The 19,162-nt window shown below is 39.1% G+C and overlaps 1 protein-coding gene and 1 long non-coding RNA gene across 9 annotated transcripts in view; one reads left to right on the top strand and one right to left on the bottom strand.

The window, feature by feature from the left end:
• KIAA0825 (KIAA0825 ortholog) overlaps positions 1–8,329 on the top strand; it is a 233,766-nt gene extending 225,437 nt beyond the window's left edge. For 2 of the 6 annotated variants that reach the window (XM_030237303.2, XM_050986500.1), the window contains one exon: positions 5,435–8,329. In XM_030237303.2, the coding sequence (XP_030093163.2) occupies positions 5,435–5,558 (124 nt within the window). In that variant the 3' untranslated portion in view covers positions 5,559–8,329. The remainder of the gene's footprint in view (positions 1–5,434) is intronic. The other 4 variants (XM_030237302.2, XM_050986498.1, XR_003945874.2 and 1 more) reach the window with 3 other exon arrangements.
• LOC108962875 (uncharacterized) lies at positions 1,619–19,095 on the bottom strand. Of its 3 annotated transcripts, none has more exons than XR_007780380.1 (5): positions 18,914–19,095; positions 18,379–18,730; positions 17,466–17,601; positions 10,188–10,276; positions 1,619–3,329 (listed from the first exon to the last, which is right to left on the bottom strand). It is a non-coding gene; the product is annotated as an uncharacterized LOC108962875 (long non-coding RNA). The 3 variants fall into 3 exon arrangements; XR_007780382.1 differs by lacking the exon at positions 1,619–3,329 and adding an exon at positions 7,375–7,516; XR_007780381.1 differs by lacking the exon at positions 17,466–17,601 and having other exon boundaries at positions 1,620–3,329.
• Between the last annotated feature and the right edge of the window lie 67 nt (positions 19,096–19,162).

The raw sequence follows: 19,162 nt of genomic DNA, 5'->3' as shown, positions 1-19,162 counted from the left end.
CACAAACCCATCAGTATATTGCATCTCTTCACTCATGACTTGAGGCACCTCATGACCTGGGCCCACCAAACTAGAAATAACTCTCCCTCCTGTTTCCAGTCCAGATCTTCCTTTAATTTTGGCAGCCCAATCCACTTATTTGTTGTTGCAATGTTCCTCATTAGCCCAACTCATAGGCATCTAGGCATCCACACGATGAACTTCTGTGGTCAGCTTCTCTACCCAAGCAGCAATGTCTTGTCAGGCCTCAACAAATTTCCTTCTTCAATGCCAATGGGCCTTTTCCCATCATTCCAGCCACCCTCACAGAGTGTTTGCTACCATCCACAGTCAGTATAGAGGTATATTATTGGCCACCTCTCTCAGTTGGCAATATCCAAAGCCAGATGGGTTTTCAGCTCTGCATCCTGGCTTGATCCACCTTATCTTTTGGTAGTTTCTGTGACTTGCTGCTTAGGCTCCAATATGGCAGCTTTCCATTTTTGACTTGTCTCTGCAATAAGGCAGGAACTGTCAGTGAAGAGAGTGTGTCGCCTCTTACTTTCTGGTGGCTGGTTATATGGTGGGGCCTCCTCACCATGTGCCACCTAATCCTCTTCCTTTTCAGATGATAGTCCAAAACATTCACCTTCAGGCCAATTTGTGATAATTACCAAGATCCAGAATGATGAGGATTTCCCATCTGAACTTGCTGTGTGATCAGAGTGATCTGCTTACTCCAGGTAGCATTGTGTGGAAGGGATGTTCCCCTTGAACATTCTCCCTAGAACTCCCCATGGTCATCTTACTGGGCAACTGGATTTGGACTTATTTGGTCCCTTCTTCGTACAGGGGGGACTGCTACTGGCTTAGGCTGCCCATCTTGTTTAACTGCAGCCTGAGTGACTGTGGTGTCTGCCAATTTGCTCTCCTTCTCTTCTGGTTGTAGCTGCTGCTGTATAGTAACAAGAAGCATGCAGGTAAGCTTTAACTAGGGCCCAGCACAGAACAGTAAGTTGCCCCTTTCTGGAACTGACACAGCAATTTTATTTCAAGTATTCTGCTACCTTATCAGAGTTTTGTATTTGTTCAGAGGGAGACTTCCAAACTAAACTCCCTGACATGTATTAGACAGCACAGGCTTTCATGCTGAGGGTAGTAGATATACCATGGAGGAGTTCCAGAAGGAGGCAAAAACCTGGTGGCTCTCTGGCATCAACCCCCTCTCCACAGCAGACAAATAGCTGGGCTGGAGCCTCTTGGTGTTCTTTTTCTTCCTGGCTCAGCTCCCCAAGGCTTGGGGCTGGAACGGGGCAGCCCTGCCCCAGCCAGTCCTACTCCTGCAGTCGTGGACCAACAGCTGTTCAGTTCACTCAAGGCAGATGAAAGATTGCTGCTGCAGCTTCTCCAGGCCAGAAGAGGGAAGGTTGGGGCCAACCAACCTTGAAGGCCTGGGCCAACAAACCCAAACTGCACAGTGCCATGGAATGTCGGGCAGTGAGGTTTCAAAAATGTCCACCAAAAGCCCAATGCTCCCCCCTCCTCAGTCCCACACACTACCAATCCTAGGCTTTAAAGATACAGTAATAATTTTTGGACATAAGGCAGAGGACCATGGAAGAGGCTATGGTCAAAAATCAATCCAAGACACCCCCCTAGAAATCTCCATCTGACTCCAGATGTGTTGTAGACAGTACAGAGGAGACAGAGCAGAACCAGCAAGGAGAATATGGTGTCTTGTCATGCCATTGTGTGCGACCTCAGGACCGGGCCAGCTGGGAGTTGTGTGGCAGAAGAAATAGGGACGAGAACAAGGATTCCAAAAGATAGATGACTTTATTAACAAGCAAAAATAATGAAGGAAGCAAAAGCTGTGCACTGTATGGGATGAACCTCAAAAACAAGACAATGGGGCAAACTCAACAATGTATTTGAGGGCAGAGAGCCAACCATCAGTGGGAACTAAAAACATAACCATGTATGGAAAATGTATCTAACCAATCAGATACAAGAACTAGAAACATTGCCTAATATGGAATAACAATGTTAACATAATAACTACCATGATTCCATGCTTCTCACCATAATCCAACTAGATGTTTCATTTCTAAACATCCTGCATCCCAAGGCCTTAAGCTGATGCTTCCATTATTGATGAAGGCTAGCTCCCTATCCATCCCAACCAGTAGAACTCCCACCATGTCTATAGCATCCAGAGGGAATTCAGCTTTTTTAAGAATTGATGTGTCGGACCTGAAGGGAGAAGGAGGTGAAAGGCAAAAGGAAAAATCATCTCCTCTTTCCCCCACAGGCTGTGTGTGGTTATTAATAAACCCTCAGGCACAGCAACCCAGATCAGGACAGGCAAACAACAATGAATACATTTACCAAATGATCTTCATTGCCTTTGATGTTATCATTCCATAAACTGGTAACACAAACTGGTAACACAAACTGTACCTTGGTTCCTCTCCCTGATCTGAATAACAGCACTATCACAGACAGATCTTTCCACATATTTGGACACATAAACAAGGTTAGGTGCCACACTGCCATGATCAGACCAAGCAATGTCGTAACCAGGGAGTTCCAAGATAGAAATTATTTGGTCAAATTTGTATTTTTTCACTTCCTCTATTGACCCCCTTTTAGCTTGGTGCCAAATAAGTGTTAGTTAAGGAAATTTCACAGGGCAGAGATTCTGCAATAACTTCCCTCCCCTTAGTTTTCAATCTATCCCCTCTACCAATGAGAGACAAATTTGAAGAGGTATGTGAAAAAGAAAAAACAGTTTACTAAAAGAAAACAGCAATAACCAAGAAACATAGAGGCAAACACTTAAACCCTCACTTGCAAATGCAGAGGAGGTCCCCCAAATTGTCTTGGGGAACACAGACAAAATTATGTCGATTCCACTCTCTGCACTATGTGGCCAAGACAGGGCACAAAGGCATCAACTCACCAAATGAGCATCCATGGTTCCAAAACTGCCTTCTGTCTCAGGCAACAATGGGAGTGGTGAAAAATAAAACCTGGAAAACATATACTTCTCCTAAAGGAGTCAGTGCTGAACGTAGTGTTGAAACACCAGAAGAAACTTCTCAGCAGGTGTAGGGCCAACCCCCTCAGCAGCTGGAAATTTATGGAGAGGCTCCAACTCTTGACAACAGTCAGCTGTCCTGAGCAGCAGTGGCAGAAAGTCCAGAGAAACATCTCCCAGGGCTCCAAAAGCCGTGGTTGCTATAGCAACCGTGGCAAGGGTCGCTGCCTGTCATTTTTTTTCATCAGTTCCTGGGAAGCTGTGGCTAGCAGCCCGTCAGAGCACCCCACTTTCTGACGTTCTCAAGAATCTGGAAAGGACAAAACAGAGAGCTCCACGTGTCTGTTCCCATCAGCCCTCCCCTTTCCATGAACCCCAGGGTAAAACACAGAGGTTCTGCTTCCAACTCTGGGTCTTAAAAAGATAGTAAACTACCTTGCACAGATTGATGTAGAGAATATATGGACTACATGGAATGACTGGAATATATGGAATATATGGAATAATTTGGGTCACCCAGATACGCTACATAATGCTACACTCTACCTCCTATCTCTGTAACTACGACAGTCCTTCTAAGCAAACAGCTCCTCTAGGTAAAAATATGCAACAAATCAAATTAATTAAAATTAATTAGTTCAGCTCATGTAGTAGTGTTTCTGAATAATGCTGAGGACCATAAATTCAAATTAAGGCATGCACAACTTCTTCCTAGGTTTAAAGAGAAGATACATTACCAAAAGGAAAAGGGGAAACCAGTCAGCCTGTTAACACCATTCACTGGGGATGCTTGCGAAAGTGACTGCACTGAAGGTTCATACAGCCAGATTTTATATCATAAACCAGAGAATGAAGCAGACAGAGCATGAATTGTACCTAAAACTAATATGCACATAAGGTTAAGTACGATAGTAGTCATATATGAGTGGAGTAATAGGAAGCTAATTATTGCAAAATCTTGACCATAGGCATTCAGTGCTTATAATTTTATACATATTATGCTTTGCTTGTTCTGATACTCCTTTAGGCAGTAATATGGCTTGTCAGATTCAGTTTTCAAGGTAAAGATGTGAATTATATGTGCTAATTTATGTATGTTCTTTGAACATATTTTTTTCCTAATTGTTTTTAACAATGAGATTTTACTACAAAGCACTTGCTCCTTCTGGTTTAGTAAGCTTTACTATAGATACAAAGTATACACTATGCTCTGCTGCCAAAATTAGCTGTTCTCTTCTTCCAAATATAAGGAATGAAATATAGTTGTTCCATCATTCTGTATTAATTTGATTTATTCACCGATCTAAACTTGTATATGGCTTCTGATTTTTGCAGTATGAATGAGGACCTAAGGTGTGTGGGGACAGGACTAAAGTATTGCTCCTGTCAATTTCTTAACATCATCCTTGATTTTTTACATCTACTTTTCTCATCATTCTATGGCTCATTTATAACCTACTAGTTTTAATACTTGAAAATGTGGTTTCTAGTTTTAGTGTTGGTGTTTCAGCTTTTGTCTTCAATTGGTCTGAACTGGGAGCCTACACTTTATTATCTATGTAGAAGAGAATGAGATTAATATTTAAGGGATATCAAACGCTTAAAATATCCACAGAACTTGTAAAAGAAGTGACCATTGTATAGGCATAATTGGAGTGATACCAAGTTTTCCTGACTACGTATCAGCACTCTTGCTGCATTTATTATCCTGATTTTCTTTAACAGAATACTGCATGACTTTTAAGGTTTTATATTTGACTACTACTGCTAAAAAAAAATCATCTTCACAGTCCTCCTTTTGCAGTTTTAGTGACATTAGCTCTTAATCCCAAAACTAGAAATGAGTATTCACATGGGGAAGGAAGAATCTGATGTCATCTATTTTTGGTTAGATCGTTATACTTGATGGTTAAAGAAGCAAAAGAGTCAGTCAGTTTTGTAGTATTTTGTAAAATAGTACTGTCAATGCCAGAGAATTATGACAACTCACATTAAATATTTGGGTTGGACTTCATGTGGTGATATTTCACTGCAAACTTAGAGAGTATTGAGAGCATCTGCTTAACTTCCAAAAGTGTGTTAGCTCTTCCACTTTTTCTCTGCAAGTTTTACAAGGTTTCCACCTCTACTAATGTGTGTGTAACACATAAAATGGAAGGAAAAGGACTGTTGCAGTAAATATAAGTAAGATTTTGTAGTAGCTTTGACAATTTGTGTCAATTGCCTCATGCCCATGCCAAGTTCTGTATGGCAAGGTTTTTGGGAGCTGTATTTTGCATGATTCAGTAATCTCAACTGGAGTAACCACGGCTTGGGAGAGCAATGAATTGATAAAAACAAGTTCTGTATTTTTTTACTTGTTCTAAAGACTAGTTTAAAACACATTAGAATTAATAAAATGTTTTTTCCTTTCAGGTGGGAGATGAAAGAAGATGCAGATCTTGAAGATGACGAGGAAATCATGGTGGAACACTTAAAAAATGTCTATTTGACACAAAGGACTCCTATCTCAGAGGACAAAGAAAAACAATTACCTTGACAGGTTTTGGGTAGCACCTTTCTTCTGGATTCAACAAGATTAACTTAGTGTCATAACGCACAGTACTAGAAAGCTCAGAAATATGTATCTTGAGTAAAAAGTTTTAAACTAAAGAGTGTTCCCTTGTTATTGTCTGGTCACCCTATCCAGGAAGCAATTGTTCACATATGCATAAGGTGAGAAGAGTATAGGAAAATGTCAGTGTCATAAAACAAGGAGGATGTATCTCAGTACTGCAGAGGCATAAATCTGAATGACAAACTTAAGAATTGTTTCAAAAATGTAAGACTCACTCACTCACTCTGAAAATAGTGCAATTTTAGACACAAGCTAAGCAAATATTTCTGGTTTCCATCCACCACTTTGGAGTTGGAGTCAGCCTGTCCTCAGTTTGTGTCACTCAAGGACCTTTTCCCTCCAGTGTATTTTATGGCTTAAAAAACAAATAATAGAGAAATTTTAGAAGTTTTGAGAAGCATCTTTTTATTTAAAATAATTATTTGCAGGCAGTGCTCACAGGATTATCTTAAAAGTGAATTGAGAATTCACTTTTTAAGAATTATTACATAATTTTTTTTTATAAATACAGTAAAATTTCATATTCAAAGCAATTCTGGTTTGATATTCAAAATTTTCTGAATACTAAATATTTTTTTACACACTGGTTAAAACTATCACCATTTTTTGATACAGAAGGTCTCATTAGTATCTCTTTAGCTCTACAGAAATAATACATTATTTTTCTGTAAGTTTCTTTCTTTGGAAGTCCAATGGAACTACTTTTTCTGCCCGATGAAGGACTCTGGCAGGGTCTTGCTAGGGGTGCAATCTGAGCAGAGTTATTTGTGTTCCCAGCATATCTTCACACAGATGCTATTATGGACATAATTTAGTCCACTTCAGTAGGATGAAGGCATGCTTTTTCCCCCTAAAGGTTTCAGCAGCATCATAGGTAACAATATTACTAATGCTGATTTAGGGTCTTAGCTGAAATGCAGTTTTTTTCTTCTCTTAGTTGCTCTTTTTATTTTTCATATAAAGCATCAAACCATTTAAAATTAAAATGTGGACAATTGCATCTTACAAATCTCCAAAGATCCTGTTAAAATACTGCAACATAAAAGAGCTGTGAGGCATTGTAGGTTAGAAAATGCTAAAAACATTATTTAAAAAATAAAGCAGATATTTTCCTCTGCTGCCAGTGTAGTAATTTCAGATCATAAAGGAAGTGTTGAAGTGTGACAACCATTTATTTTTGCTTTGTATTTCACCTTTAAAGATTAGTGGGGGACTTCAGGTTTAAAACATGTCTACAGGGATCTTCCATGACAGCAGGTTTGGTATTTTGACAAATGAGGCACACATATTCCAAGCTATACAAATAATATGTTAGTGTACATGGAAATTGGAGTTCAGAATATTCTCTGCTATTTTATCAAAACCTATCATACATAATTAACTTTTTGTATAGTCACATAAAGTGTCTATGTGGTGAAACTGATTGAAATACTTTTTGTGAAAATGCTCCCCTTCTGGGAAATACCTACTCTGAAGAGGATAAATTTTGCAAGTGAATAAGTTAATTGGGAATAAAACCTGTCACTTACACTTAAGTGGGAATATCCATACAGTCACTTCCCTGGTCCTGTTGGCCACACAGTTTTGGATAAAGGCCAAGATACCACTGGCCTTCCTAGCTTGGGCAGACTCTAGCTCATGTTCAGCTTGTTGTTGACCAGCAGCTTTTCTGTAGTGCCGCTTTCCAGTCGCTCTGCCCCACACGTGTGGCATTTGAGGAGTTGTGACCCAAGTATAAGTGTTGATCCTCATTCCACTGGCCTCAGCCCACTGATCCAGCTTGTCCAGATCTGTTGTAAAGCCTTCCAACTCTCCAACAGGTCAACGCTCCTGCTCAATTTGGTGTCATCTGTAAACTGACTGAGGATGCCCTCTAGTCCCTGGTCCAAATAAATATAAAAATAAATTGATAAAGATTTTGAGCAGTATTGTCTCCAATACTGAGCCTTGGGAAATCCCACTTATGACTGGCCAATGACTAACATGCATAAGAAGATAACAGCATAAAAGCTGAACCTTTGCACAGTATTTTATTTGGATGCTTTTCCTATCCAAACCTGTATGTTCATCTTTTATGGTATCTGAGTGCAAGCAAATGTGTATTTTAAATTGTACTTGACCCACAATCCTTACTGAGAAATATCAGGGCCGAGAAATACCAGATTATTCCTCTTTGGTCTTGCTGGCAATGTATCCATCCCAAATAACCTTTAGGGTATAAAAGGGATATCATCTTGGCAATATTGTTTAATGCTGAATACACACTTCTACAACATTCATATTATTCAATAAAATTACAGTCATAATAATAATTGTACAACTAAGATTGCTAAGTAACATGCCATTAATTTATCAAGACTGTTTGCTTTAAATGTAAACACTTAGTTGAAAATTGAAATAGCTGACAGTTTTTCCATTGTGCAGATGTATTCTATAGATGCTTGTGTGTAAAATTAGGAATACTTTTATAACTGTAAGACTGCTGCTTTCTTTGGCTTTTCTTCAGAAAACAATAGCTCTATATTCTTTTAAAAGCTCTGCTGATTCTAATATTGAATAAAGATTAAATTAATTTTTAAGAATGATGCAATGCCCTGCTCTTTGACACTACCTATTGATCCAGGAATTTCTTACATGTATGTTTAGCCTAAATAAATTAAAGCAACAGAAGTCAGATCTGTTTGCTACAGTGTATGCCCCAAGTTTCATGACCACTGCAATCTGATAGTGTTAATTCCTCCTGAAATGTTGGTCAAAATTAAAACCAAAGTCTGTTGTGTACAATATCCTCCTGAAAAGCTGGTCAAAAGTAAAAACTAAAGTCTGTTGTGTACAACAGACCTTTCTGAGTGGGCAAGAGCTGGCCTTACTGTCTCAACTGAATTAGCTCAAAAGGAAGTTATTGCATTTATAGAAATTATTTGGATCAGATAGCACAAACGAGGTTAACTATACATTATCATTAATGCTCACACCTAATTATTATTTAACAATTTAATATACTTAGCTCCTTTTCCAAAATAGGCTTTAATGGGAGACTTCATGACATGGAATATCTCTAATTATGTTTGTTTAATATCCCCTTCAGAAAGCTCCAAATCTTGACATCTTTCATCTTTTGAAAGGTAATTAATAAAATTAGAAGCAAAGCAAAATTGAAATTGCATTAATAATAATGAAACTCAAAAAGAGAGGAGAAAGAGATATTTTGGGAACGGCTCAACATTTAGACACAGCCCTGTTTTCTAGTGACTGCTGTCCTGACAGACTCCCATAGGCCAGGCTTTATTCTAGGAGAGGGAATTTGATGTGTACCTATGCTATTTGCTCAGGAAAAATACACAAAGGCAAATGGATGTTCTCTAATTCACCTTTACATCATCACAGCTGTACATAGTGGACATGAGGCTGGCTTCTTCCAATTAGCTTCTGCTGATAGAAATATTCCATTTCCGTCTCAGCTGGAAGGTCTTCACAAAGTATTAGTGAGTCTTACGTACAGTAAAACATCAATCATATGCTGCCATAATATTATTTTATGAAGCTCCCTAAAAATATGTGCAATCATTTCTAGTGACAAACACTACTCACACTCCCATGGCAATGGTTGAAAGAAGAATTAGATCCATTGCTGAATTAGACATGAAATAAGAGAATAACTTGATGGCAACAGGGAGATTTCTAAGTGACTGGATAGATCTTGAGGAGGAAAGCCACTTTTGGAGCCACTTTCCTCTTGTGGAGGAAAGCCACTTTTCTGTAGCAATTTTCCATATTGTAAACAATGTTATGAACGGAAGCAGAATCTCTAAAAGTATTCCAGGTGTAATGAGTAAAGGTGAGCTTGCTTTATCATCTATATTTAGACTCCAGCACTTGAAATGCTGACTCAACTAACTGAATTTGCCAGGAAGGCAGTATAAGTAAAGCATGCAAGGTTTTGAGCAGGTGGGGCTAAAAGGCCTTGCAATATCCATCAGTAAAATGATGGAGGAACCAGATTATTCCTCTTTAGCAGCATCATTTGAGACTAGACTGTTACTAATTCTTGCAGTAAGTGAAACAATACGGTGCTGACAGAAAAACACTCTAAAATCTAAGGCCTCATGCAAAGAAGTAAAAATAAATCCAAACACTTTTTTTTCCCCAAAGAAAGTAATTCTGTAACAAGTATCTCAGGAAGAACTGACAATTACCAAATACTAACGAGTAAAGTGCTCTTCTGAATTAAGACTACATCTCTAAATTTAACAGACAATTACCCCTAAGCTGACAAGAAGTCACTGAAATCACTGCTGGTATGAATTTCACTACTGGATGAAAACCTTAATATCCATGACAACTTCAGCTGTTAGTAGGTTGCAAGCATCTCTTAGAAGACACAATGTAATACATCCTGCTGAAGAAAGTGTCTGCTCAGTACACATTTTCTGCCTATGAGGCAAAACTGAAATACCTTTTGTGAAAAACTTCCTCTTCTGGGGAACTCTTATGAATAAGATACATTTTGCAAGTGAAACAATCTAATCCAGAATAAACCCCCTCACTTACTTTTATATGTGAATGTCCATACATGGAGTTGTTTGAAATGGGCTGTTGTCCTTTAAATTCACACACCTTGAAATCTTTAAACAGTCACACTGGGAAAACAAACAAATAAACAAACAAATACAAACAAACAAACAAAAAGAAAAACCTCCAAAAGAACAAACACCCCCCAAAAAGGACACAACAAAACAAGACCTTTGTGTCCCATTCACTAGGTTTTCTCCTTGATGCATTGTTTTTAGCAGTAACCCACTGGGTAACAGTTCTGTTTTCCCTTTAGAAGCATCAAGTTCAACAATTAACCGAGCAACACCAAGCCACATCTGCACATCTGCCCTTTTCAGTCCTTCCAGGGCTGGTGCCTCTATCATGATTATAGAGCTTCTGCAGTAAATTTATCCAAGCACAAACTGACAATAGTCTCAGTGTCTGCACTGCCCCGAGTTACATACATACTCTCTCTGGAAATAAGGCAAAAAATTACATAATCGTGATCTTATTCAACAAGTTTGATTTTTTCCAGTTCCTATGTCAAACAGAATATCATGTCTGCCATGCCAAATACAGGTTTCAAACTTCATTGATGGTGGGGGTTTGCTGCAACAGCACATAACTTCTTCCTTTAAGGGCAACCTTTTAGAAAAAGAATATATTTTCAGCTCTCCCAGTAAATACAAGCACTCAGCCATTAGAAAATACCTGATTAATGATTAGCAATGCACCCAGGAATGTTCTTTACAATACCTGTTAATGACATGCTTATGTATATTCTGTCCCTAGATTAATTCACTAGAGAATGGAATATGAATATACAAGCAACTTTGATAAATTTATGATTGCCTAATATCCAACAATTTTATAATTTTGTCCCATAGTCTGTGGTTTTGAGGTAAAAAGTCAATAAATTTTGAATATTTGGTTTCCATAAAGAAATAGGGTCACATAGTTCTTTATGGATCAGCTTGACTGAGTTTCTTTCCACCTCAATACTGCCTTACTGGCATCCTTGACAAACTTACTGGTTTATTAGTATTGCTATTATTTACAATGTGATTACTGCTGCCGCTCAGTTATACATGGACCAATATACAATCTTCCTGATTGTTATACAGACCTAAAGCTGTGTGGGTCCAAGCAGATAATAATTTCAGGTTTAGGATTTGAACACTCCTGCTCCTAATGTTCTGTATGAATCTATGTTCTTGCATTGTTCTAAGCTACCTTTGTTATCCGGGATAGTGGCAGCTGTGCTGCTAGTGACTAATGTATTTTGGCTCAGGTTTTATTTTCTTTAATTTCTCTGAACTTTAAATTCACTCTTGGAAATCCACAGCACATCTGTTTCACAATCTGCAAACATCTAAATACTAATCAGTAAATCCTATGCCTTCTCAAATTTGATACAGGGTCTTAGAGAATCAAGAATTCAATAAATGTAAAATGGAGACCAACCACCTGCAAGGTTATCATTCAAGAAATGCAGTAGTCATTTTCACTTGGATATTCACCTGTCTGTAAAATTCTAAAATTTAATCTTTACCATGTTGTAACAGGACACTTCTTATATGTATAAATATATACATATTCCATATAATTAACATGTCTTAAATGGATTTTATTATGTAGATTAGGATTATGCTTCTCTCTAGATAATGGACAAACATTGGGGAAAGAAGAGATTGAAGTGGCAGGTGGCTTTGGGAATGAAATTCTGTTGGCAGGAATCCTACCTGCAGGTATGGATTAACTTCAGGAAATTAATGGCTGAACAAGTGCTGCGAAGATTTTTTTTTTTTCAGAGGGAAATGGATTAGGTCTCTTCAAACAACAATAAATTTCATTTAAGACTCCCAAATTTCACACATGCCATTCCACTTTATGAATGAAGAAACTGAGAGAAGTTGTTGCATTTGGAACACAAATGTGTAATGTTAGTCATCTGGCCTCTTCTAACATGGAGAACATGGCAGTCTGTTCTTGATTTCCAAGAGCTGTGCTGGGTCTGTATAATTACTGGCTGTACTACCATCAGACTTCGGTATCAGCACACAGATAACTTCACTGTAAGGTGTGCCTCCATCAAAAGGTGTCCTTTAAGTATATAACAGAAAAGGCACATGTATTTGTTTTTCCATGTTTAGATTGCAGTTGTGCAATTTTTTAAAAAAGTTATATAATACCCTGAAGCAATCATCTAAAGCATCTAAAATGCATAATTTATTCAAAAATCATTTGTGGAGTTGAGGGATTGGTAGTTTAGAATGGAAAAATTATAGGTATGCTGAGTACATTCTTGCAAAAATAAATCATGTAATGTTAAAGTGAGATCAATATTTCAAAATTCAAAGTAAAATTAAATTGTTTGCACATATAAGAGCCGTGAAATAACTTTGCAAGGTTTGCATCATAAACCCATATATCTACGGAGTAAATAGTAGAACACAGACCATAAAGTTCTGTCATGAGTGTTGCTTTCAATTTTTGTTTCATTCTGCCAAAACTTTCATATCAGTCTGGCATTTTTGAAACAGCTATATACAGGACCAAAGAATTATGAGTGGTAACTTGAAATATATATCATATATATTTAATCTTTACAACAAATGCAAAAGCAGTAAGTGAAAAACAAAGACATAAAAGACTGTAAAAACTCTTGAGAACATATAATGAAGCGTAAGAGTGAATGTCACAACAGATTTATGTATGCTCAACTTTCAGCAAAAACTGCAGAAGATGAGTTTAAGAATATTTATATATCATCCTTTTGGCACAATAGCAAGAACCAAAATAAATTATCCAGGAATAGGATGTAAGAAACAGATTCAGAGTGTAAACAACAAGTTAAATAAGAATTTTGAATTAAGAAATCTTTAAAGCCAAAAAAGAGATTTTCCAGCCCTGCAGAGCACTCAACAACAGTATTGTTTTTTAATGAGTTTTTTAGTATTTCAATTTCTTTCTGAAGTTTCTGGTTCAACTATTATGAAAAGTATTTTTAAAAAGGTAAAACATCATCTTTGTCAGGAAAACTAACATATTTTTATTTTCATGAAATGCATTCTCTATATGCACTATAAATTGTACACAAAAAGCCAATTCCATCGATGTCAAGTAAAAGAGTGAATGAAAAGGAACTGCAAAGGCAGTTCTAAAGAGAATTACTTTTTCTCACACTCTCTTTTCTTTTGAGCTTTGATTCAGAAGGCACTTTGACAAGACTATTCCTTTTATTTTTTTTTTTTAATCTCTGGAAGTAGGAACTATCATTAACCAAAACAAATTTAAGACTAAAACAATTGATTTGTTTTCTAGATTGGGGTTTGACAAGAGCGGGGGTTAAGTTGCTCCATAGGGAGACCTATATTGTGCAAACACATTGCTCAGCACTAAATAGTATTCTGTGGTATTCATAAAGCAGGTGACATGGGATGGTCCATAGGACAATGCGAAATGACAACACAGTTTTTAATATGATTCTACTCCAGTCTGATACCACTTGAATCCTTTTGTCAAAGAAAATTATTCCTTAACTGGATCACATCCTTCAATTTCAGGATGCAGAGCAAAGCTTAAGTGGAATAAACAGACTGCATTTATTGCAGATGTAAATCCAACTGGTGCAACCAGAAAGTGATTAGTCTCAGTAGAGTCAGATAGCCCTGTTGTGTGCTGTTTGCCCTGGTTAACATGCCCTTAACAAGCAGTACTATGACTGAGAACTAACAGTGTTAGTAACTCACAGTGCCAGATACTGAAAGCAAAAATGTTGGGACTTCTGCAGAAAGGACCATGGTGTTCTAGGAGCACTGAGTGCTACAGAAGGCCCTAAAAACTGCTTATGAAAGTTGCATTGCAGGATAGGTACAATCATCTATCAGCTGCTTCTAAAATCCTGCCCACCTTTACTGTGCTATCTGGAGTAGATAAAGTTTTAATTGTGAGTGGGTGGTATAAGAAAAAAAATATTAAAAAAAAAAAAAAGGAATATTCTGCATTCCAAATTTCTCATCCTATCTCACCTTCTGTTTCAGCATCTTCATGCTGACTGAAGTTCTTCAGGCAGTTTTTAAAAAGACAAAAAATATAAATAAAATCAATTGAAACAAATAAGATCTAGGACAGCAAAGAACACATCCTAAAGTGCATTGCAGAATGTGAATAAAAAAAAAAAATAGTGCCTATTGCAGCTTTTTCCCTTTTACGCTTTGACTCTTATTTCACATAAGTTTGAAATAATTCCTAGTTTTCTTGGTATCCATTACCAAATTCCATGTTTTTCTACTTATCCTGAATATATTTAGGACCTTAAGAGCTTCTTCCCTGTTTTCACTAAGCTACAATATTAAACTTCAGAAGCTCACATATTGGGGGTTTAAAATGGTTTCATTCACAGTGTTTTCATTCAGTTTTTCCATTCAGTTTTTTGAGTTGATGAGATGTCTTTTCTCAGGCATCTGAAATAATCCTTATTACTGTAGTATTTGTTATTCTAAAAAATGTCTTCAGAGCATGATTGCTTGTCATTGACAAATACCTTACGCCCTTGGTGTGCTTCTCTTTAGATACGATGAAGTCTTAAAGTAACCATATGAACCATTTTTCATATGGTTTGAATTACAATTTTTTCCTCTAAATTAAAAAAAATATTTTCATACTGACAAGCACTGATAACTGCATGCTCTGTCACACAGACTGCACCCATCAGTCAGAACAGCTTTTCTCATTTCCATGATGCAGACAGACACTGGCAGAGCCACTTGCCCAGGTCAGATGGCAACTTAATCAATTGGCTGGCTTGCTTATTTCACATTCCCAGTGCATCCCAGGGACCCTTCCTTCCAAAGTATTATTGCTTTAATAGTTTTCTTGAAAATCTGAGTCTTGTTTCTGGGTTTGTTTTTTTTAGCCCTCTATGCTGTTTTCAGTGCAGTGTTGCCATTATTTCATATGACTGGCAGTTGAGAATTTTTCTCTTTGAAACACCCTCTTTCAAATCCAATTTCCTAATTATTTGATGGGAAAGGAACAAGATGTCTGGCCTTTGTTTTATTACTTATATTTGGAGGGGTGGGAAACAAAGACATGGTAACAGACACAAAGGACTCCTTTAGGGAACAAGTCCAGGAAAACAAATGAGAGATGTCTATCTCATACTAGAAAAGTATGTCCTGGCCATGCCCCCATCTTGACTTCTGTGTACCTCCTTGCTGGCAGAGCATGAGAAACTGCAAAGTTCTGGATGTAGGGTAAGGACTACTGAGCAATGACTGAAATATCAGCGTGTCATCCACATTATTCTCATACTACGAGTAAAACAGCACTGTACCAGTTAAGACAAAGATTAACTATCCCAGCCAAAACTAGGCTTATCACACTTTCTATTCATATCTGCTCAGTATGGAGTACCTGGTCATTCCAAGGGGAATAACTGAATATAAGTTGGTTCAATCCAGCTTATTTGGAAATAATTAATACAAAAAGGATGTGTTATGAAGTTTTAGCCTTGTCATATTCCCTAATTTCCTTTACAGTCTCAGAGGCCATCTATGTCTATGAAGGACAGTGTAACCAATGTTGAATTCACTCTTCATTTTTAACTAGGTCTGTAGCCTTCTACAGATGGGAGACATTGACAGTCATTAACTAAATGCAGTCCAAGACAGTTTTAGTTATATGGTCACGTATGCTTTTTGTAGGCGATTATTGTTTCATAAACCACATTCTTTCCTCCACATTTCTCGAAATGCAGCTCTGTTTACCAGACATGGGTGAAGTCTGAGTTTTTGAAGATATTTTATGAAACTAATTTCTACTGCATCTGAGTGTTTCAAACTTACCTTCACTTACCCCACATAAAGAAATTATGTTTTTGCTTAAACTGTGAACTGAAATGAAAACACTTAATAATCTTGGATACACAACTGACAGATACACTCTTCTATGGGTTTAGAGAGTGGTGGTGAAAGGTGCCACATCTAGTTGGTGGCCAGTCACCAGTTGAGTTCCAGGAATCAGTGTTGGGCCCAGTCCTGTTAAGTATCTTTACCAATGATCTGGATCAGGAAATTGAGTCCATCAGCAAATTTGCAGATGACACCAAGCTGGGAGTGAGTGCTGATCTGCAGGAGGGTAGGAGAGCTCTGAAGAGACCTGGACAGGCTGGATAGATGGGGAAATCCAAAGATAGGAAGTTTAACAAGTCCCAGTGGGAGGTCCTTCACTTTAGCCACCACAATCCCCCGCAGCGCTACAGGCTGGGGACACAGTGGCTGCCCAGTGCCCTGGCAGAAAGGGACAGTGCCAGACTGAGTAAGAGCCAGCAGTGAGCCCAGGTGGCCAAGAAGGCCAATGGCACCCTGGCCTGTATCAAGAATAGTGTGGCCAGCAGGACCAGGGGACTCAGTCTTCCCCTGTTCTCGGCAGTGGTGTGACCACACCTCGAGTGCTGTGCCCATTTCTGCGCCCCTCAGTTTAGGAAGGATGCTGAGGTGCTGGAGTGTGTCCTGGGAAGGGAAGCAGAGCTGGTGAAGGGTCTGGAGCACAATTCCTATGAGGAGCAGCTGAGGGAGCTGGGGCTCTTTAGCTTGGAAAAAAGGAGGCCCAGGGTAGACCTTGTCACTCCTTACAACTGCCTGAAAGGACGGTGTAGCAGATGGGGGTCAGTCTCTTGTCCCAGGCAACAGGAAAAGGGCAAAATGATGCAGTCCTAAGCTGAACCAGGGGGTGGAGTTTAGGTTGGACATTAGGAAGAATTTCTTCACAGAAGAAGTGATGGGGTATTGGAATGGTCTGCAGAGGAAGGTGGTGAAGTCACCATGCCTGCAGTGCCATGGTCTAGTTGACAGGGTGGTGTTAGGTCAGAGGCTGAATTTTGTATTTCTAAAAAGTGAGCTCAAGAACCTACCAGACATGCATAGAATCAGGGACTCATAACATGGTTTGAGCTGGAAGGAACTTTAAAGATGATTTTGTTTCAACCCTTCTGCCATTGGCAGGGAATCTTGCATTAAACCAGGCTGCTCAAAGCCCTATCCAACCTGGCATTCAACAGGCATGCAGATGTTTTTGCTAGTATTAGCCTATTACTGGTATTACTGTAGCTCACAGAGGTCTGTGAAGGTATCAGAACTTCACAGTTCTACATGCAAACAGAAGATAAAAGCCCAGCTTCCGTCAAAAGGCTGTTAACTACACACTATCTCTGGTTCCTCGTCACTCTGATATTTGGAATTTCAGGGTCAGTCCTACAAATCTCGAAAACCTGCCCTTTCAAACTGTTACCTCTTTGTAGAGCTTTGAAGTTTTGAAGAGCTTCAAATCTGTGGTCAACATCTCTTTGTGGGTCAAGCATCTCCAAACCCACAACATCCTCTGACTTGATTCAATAAAGTTGCCCTCCTTAAATCCTTCCCTGGTCCTGTAATTACAAAAGGCTGTATCAAGATCAGAGACACAGCACATTTTTAGCTGTACTGCTTACACTAACTGTCCCTGAAACTTAATCTAGACTTCTATATTCTACTGGTTTGTTTTAGTTATTGTTTGGGATGCGGGCACTGCAAGAGATGGAGAATGATGGTGAACCAGATTAAGACCCCAATAAAAAACATGGACCACTTTTAACTTCAGTACTAAGCTGGTTCACTTTGCCACTTAGCAGTGCTTGCAAAGAGATGGAACCAACTTCAAATGGGAGGACAAGATTGCTTACATCAACAGTATCCCTAATGTCTCACAAAAAGACCCACATCCAAGCACAACTTTTTTCTAACATGGGAAATACAGGGAAAATAGTCTCAATATGAAAGGCTCAAACATAATTTCTAAAATGTAAACAGACTAGTTCTCCAAGAGATTATATATTCTGCTCCAAAGAAGAAAAGTATTTCACTTGCTCCTTCCTTAGGTATTGCAGAAAACACCAAAATATGTTGCCCAGAGAGACTGTAAATGTCCCATCCTTGGAAACATTCAAGGTCAGGCTGGACAGGGATAGCCTGATCAGGACAGCAACCTGATCTGTTTGAAGATATCCCCGCTTACTGCAGAGGGGCTTGGACTAAATGGCCTTTAAAAGCTTCTTCCTACCCAAACTATTGCACTGAGAGCAAAAATACAAGGTTGCTGCTCTGGGTCATTACAGAGAAAGCAGCTATAGTGACTGATTAAAAATGTTTCTTCCACGTAGACCTACCTGTTCCATGGCTCTAGTTTGTTGAATTTTTACCATCAGTCATGACTGAGATATAAGAGGGGATGAAACATTTTAGCTGCAGACTTGGCATGTGGCAGTTTTCAGATGTCCTTGGGACAGGAACACCTCACAACCATCCTGTGCAGGCAGAACCATGAGAGCATTTGCACGGTGCAGGTTGTCGGCAGCCATCTGACTAACTCCGGAGAACTTTGCAAGGGAGGGAGGCAATGTATCCTTGAAACCAAACCCAGGTGCTTCTCACTATGTAAGCACAAAGTGTACTTCTTGTGGCGATCAGCGTTTTACTGTAGCCCAATAAAACACAGTTCTCAGGTATTTCTGAAGATGCCTGAAACGTTTAATATGAAAAATTTTATCGTCTTTTCTTTTTACAGACTCCTAAGTTTGTAAAATTTTATCGTCTTTTCTTTTTACAAACTCCATCAAAATGGAAAGCTTGGAGTGGAAACACAACATTACCAGTGAGATCTACCAGCACTCGAGTAACAGACCGATAGCTAGATGCCGGTACCTGCCTAGTCCCTCTTAGCGTTGCCAGCGGCCCACCGGCTCGCTCGTGACTTTATTCCAACACAGCTCCTCTAAACGCGGGTTTCAGGGCAGCGCCCCCACAGGCCAGGCCAGGCCAGGCCAGGCCAGGCCAGGCTAGGCCTGCCCTGCCCTGCCTTGAGCCGCCGGCCCGGCCCGGCTCGGCCCGGCTTGGAGCAGCACGCATCCCGCGCTCGGTGCTCAGCCGGGAAGCCGCGGCGAGGCCACCGCC

This window comes from Serinus canaria, chromosome Z (assembly GCF_022539315.1).
Source record: "Serinus canaria isolate serCan28SL12 chromosome Z, serCan2020, whole genome shotgun sequence".
Classification (NCBI taxonomy): Eukaryota; Metazoa; Chordata; class Aves; order Passeriformes; family Fringillidae; genus Serinus; species Serinus canaria.
This window is presented reverse-complemented; position numbering and strand designations above follow the sequence as displayed.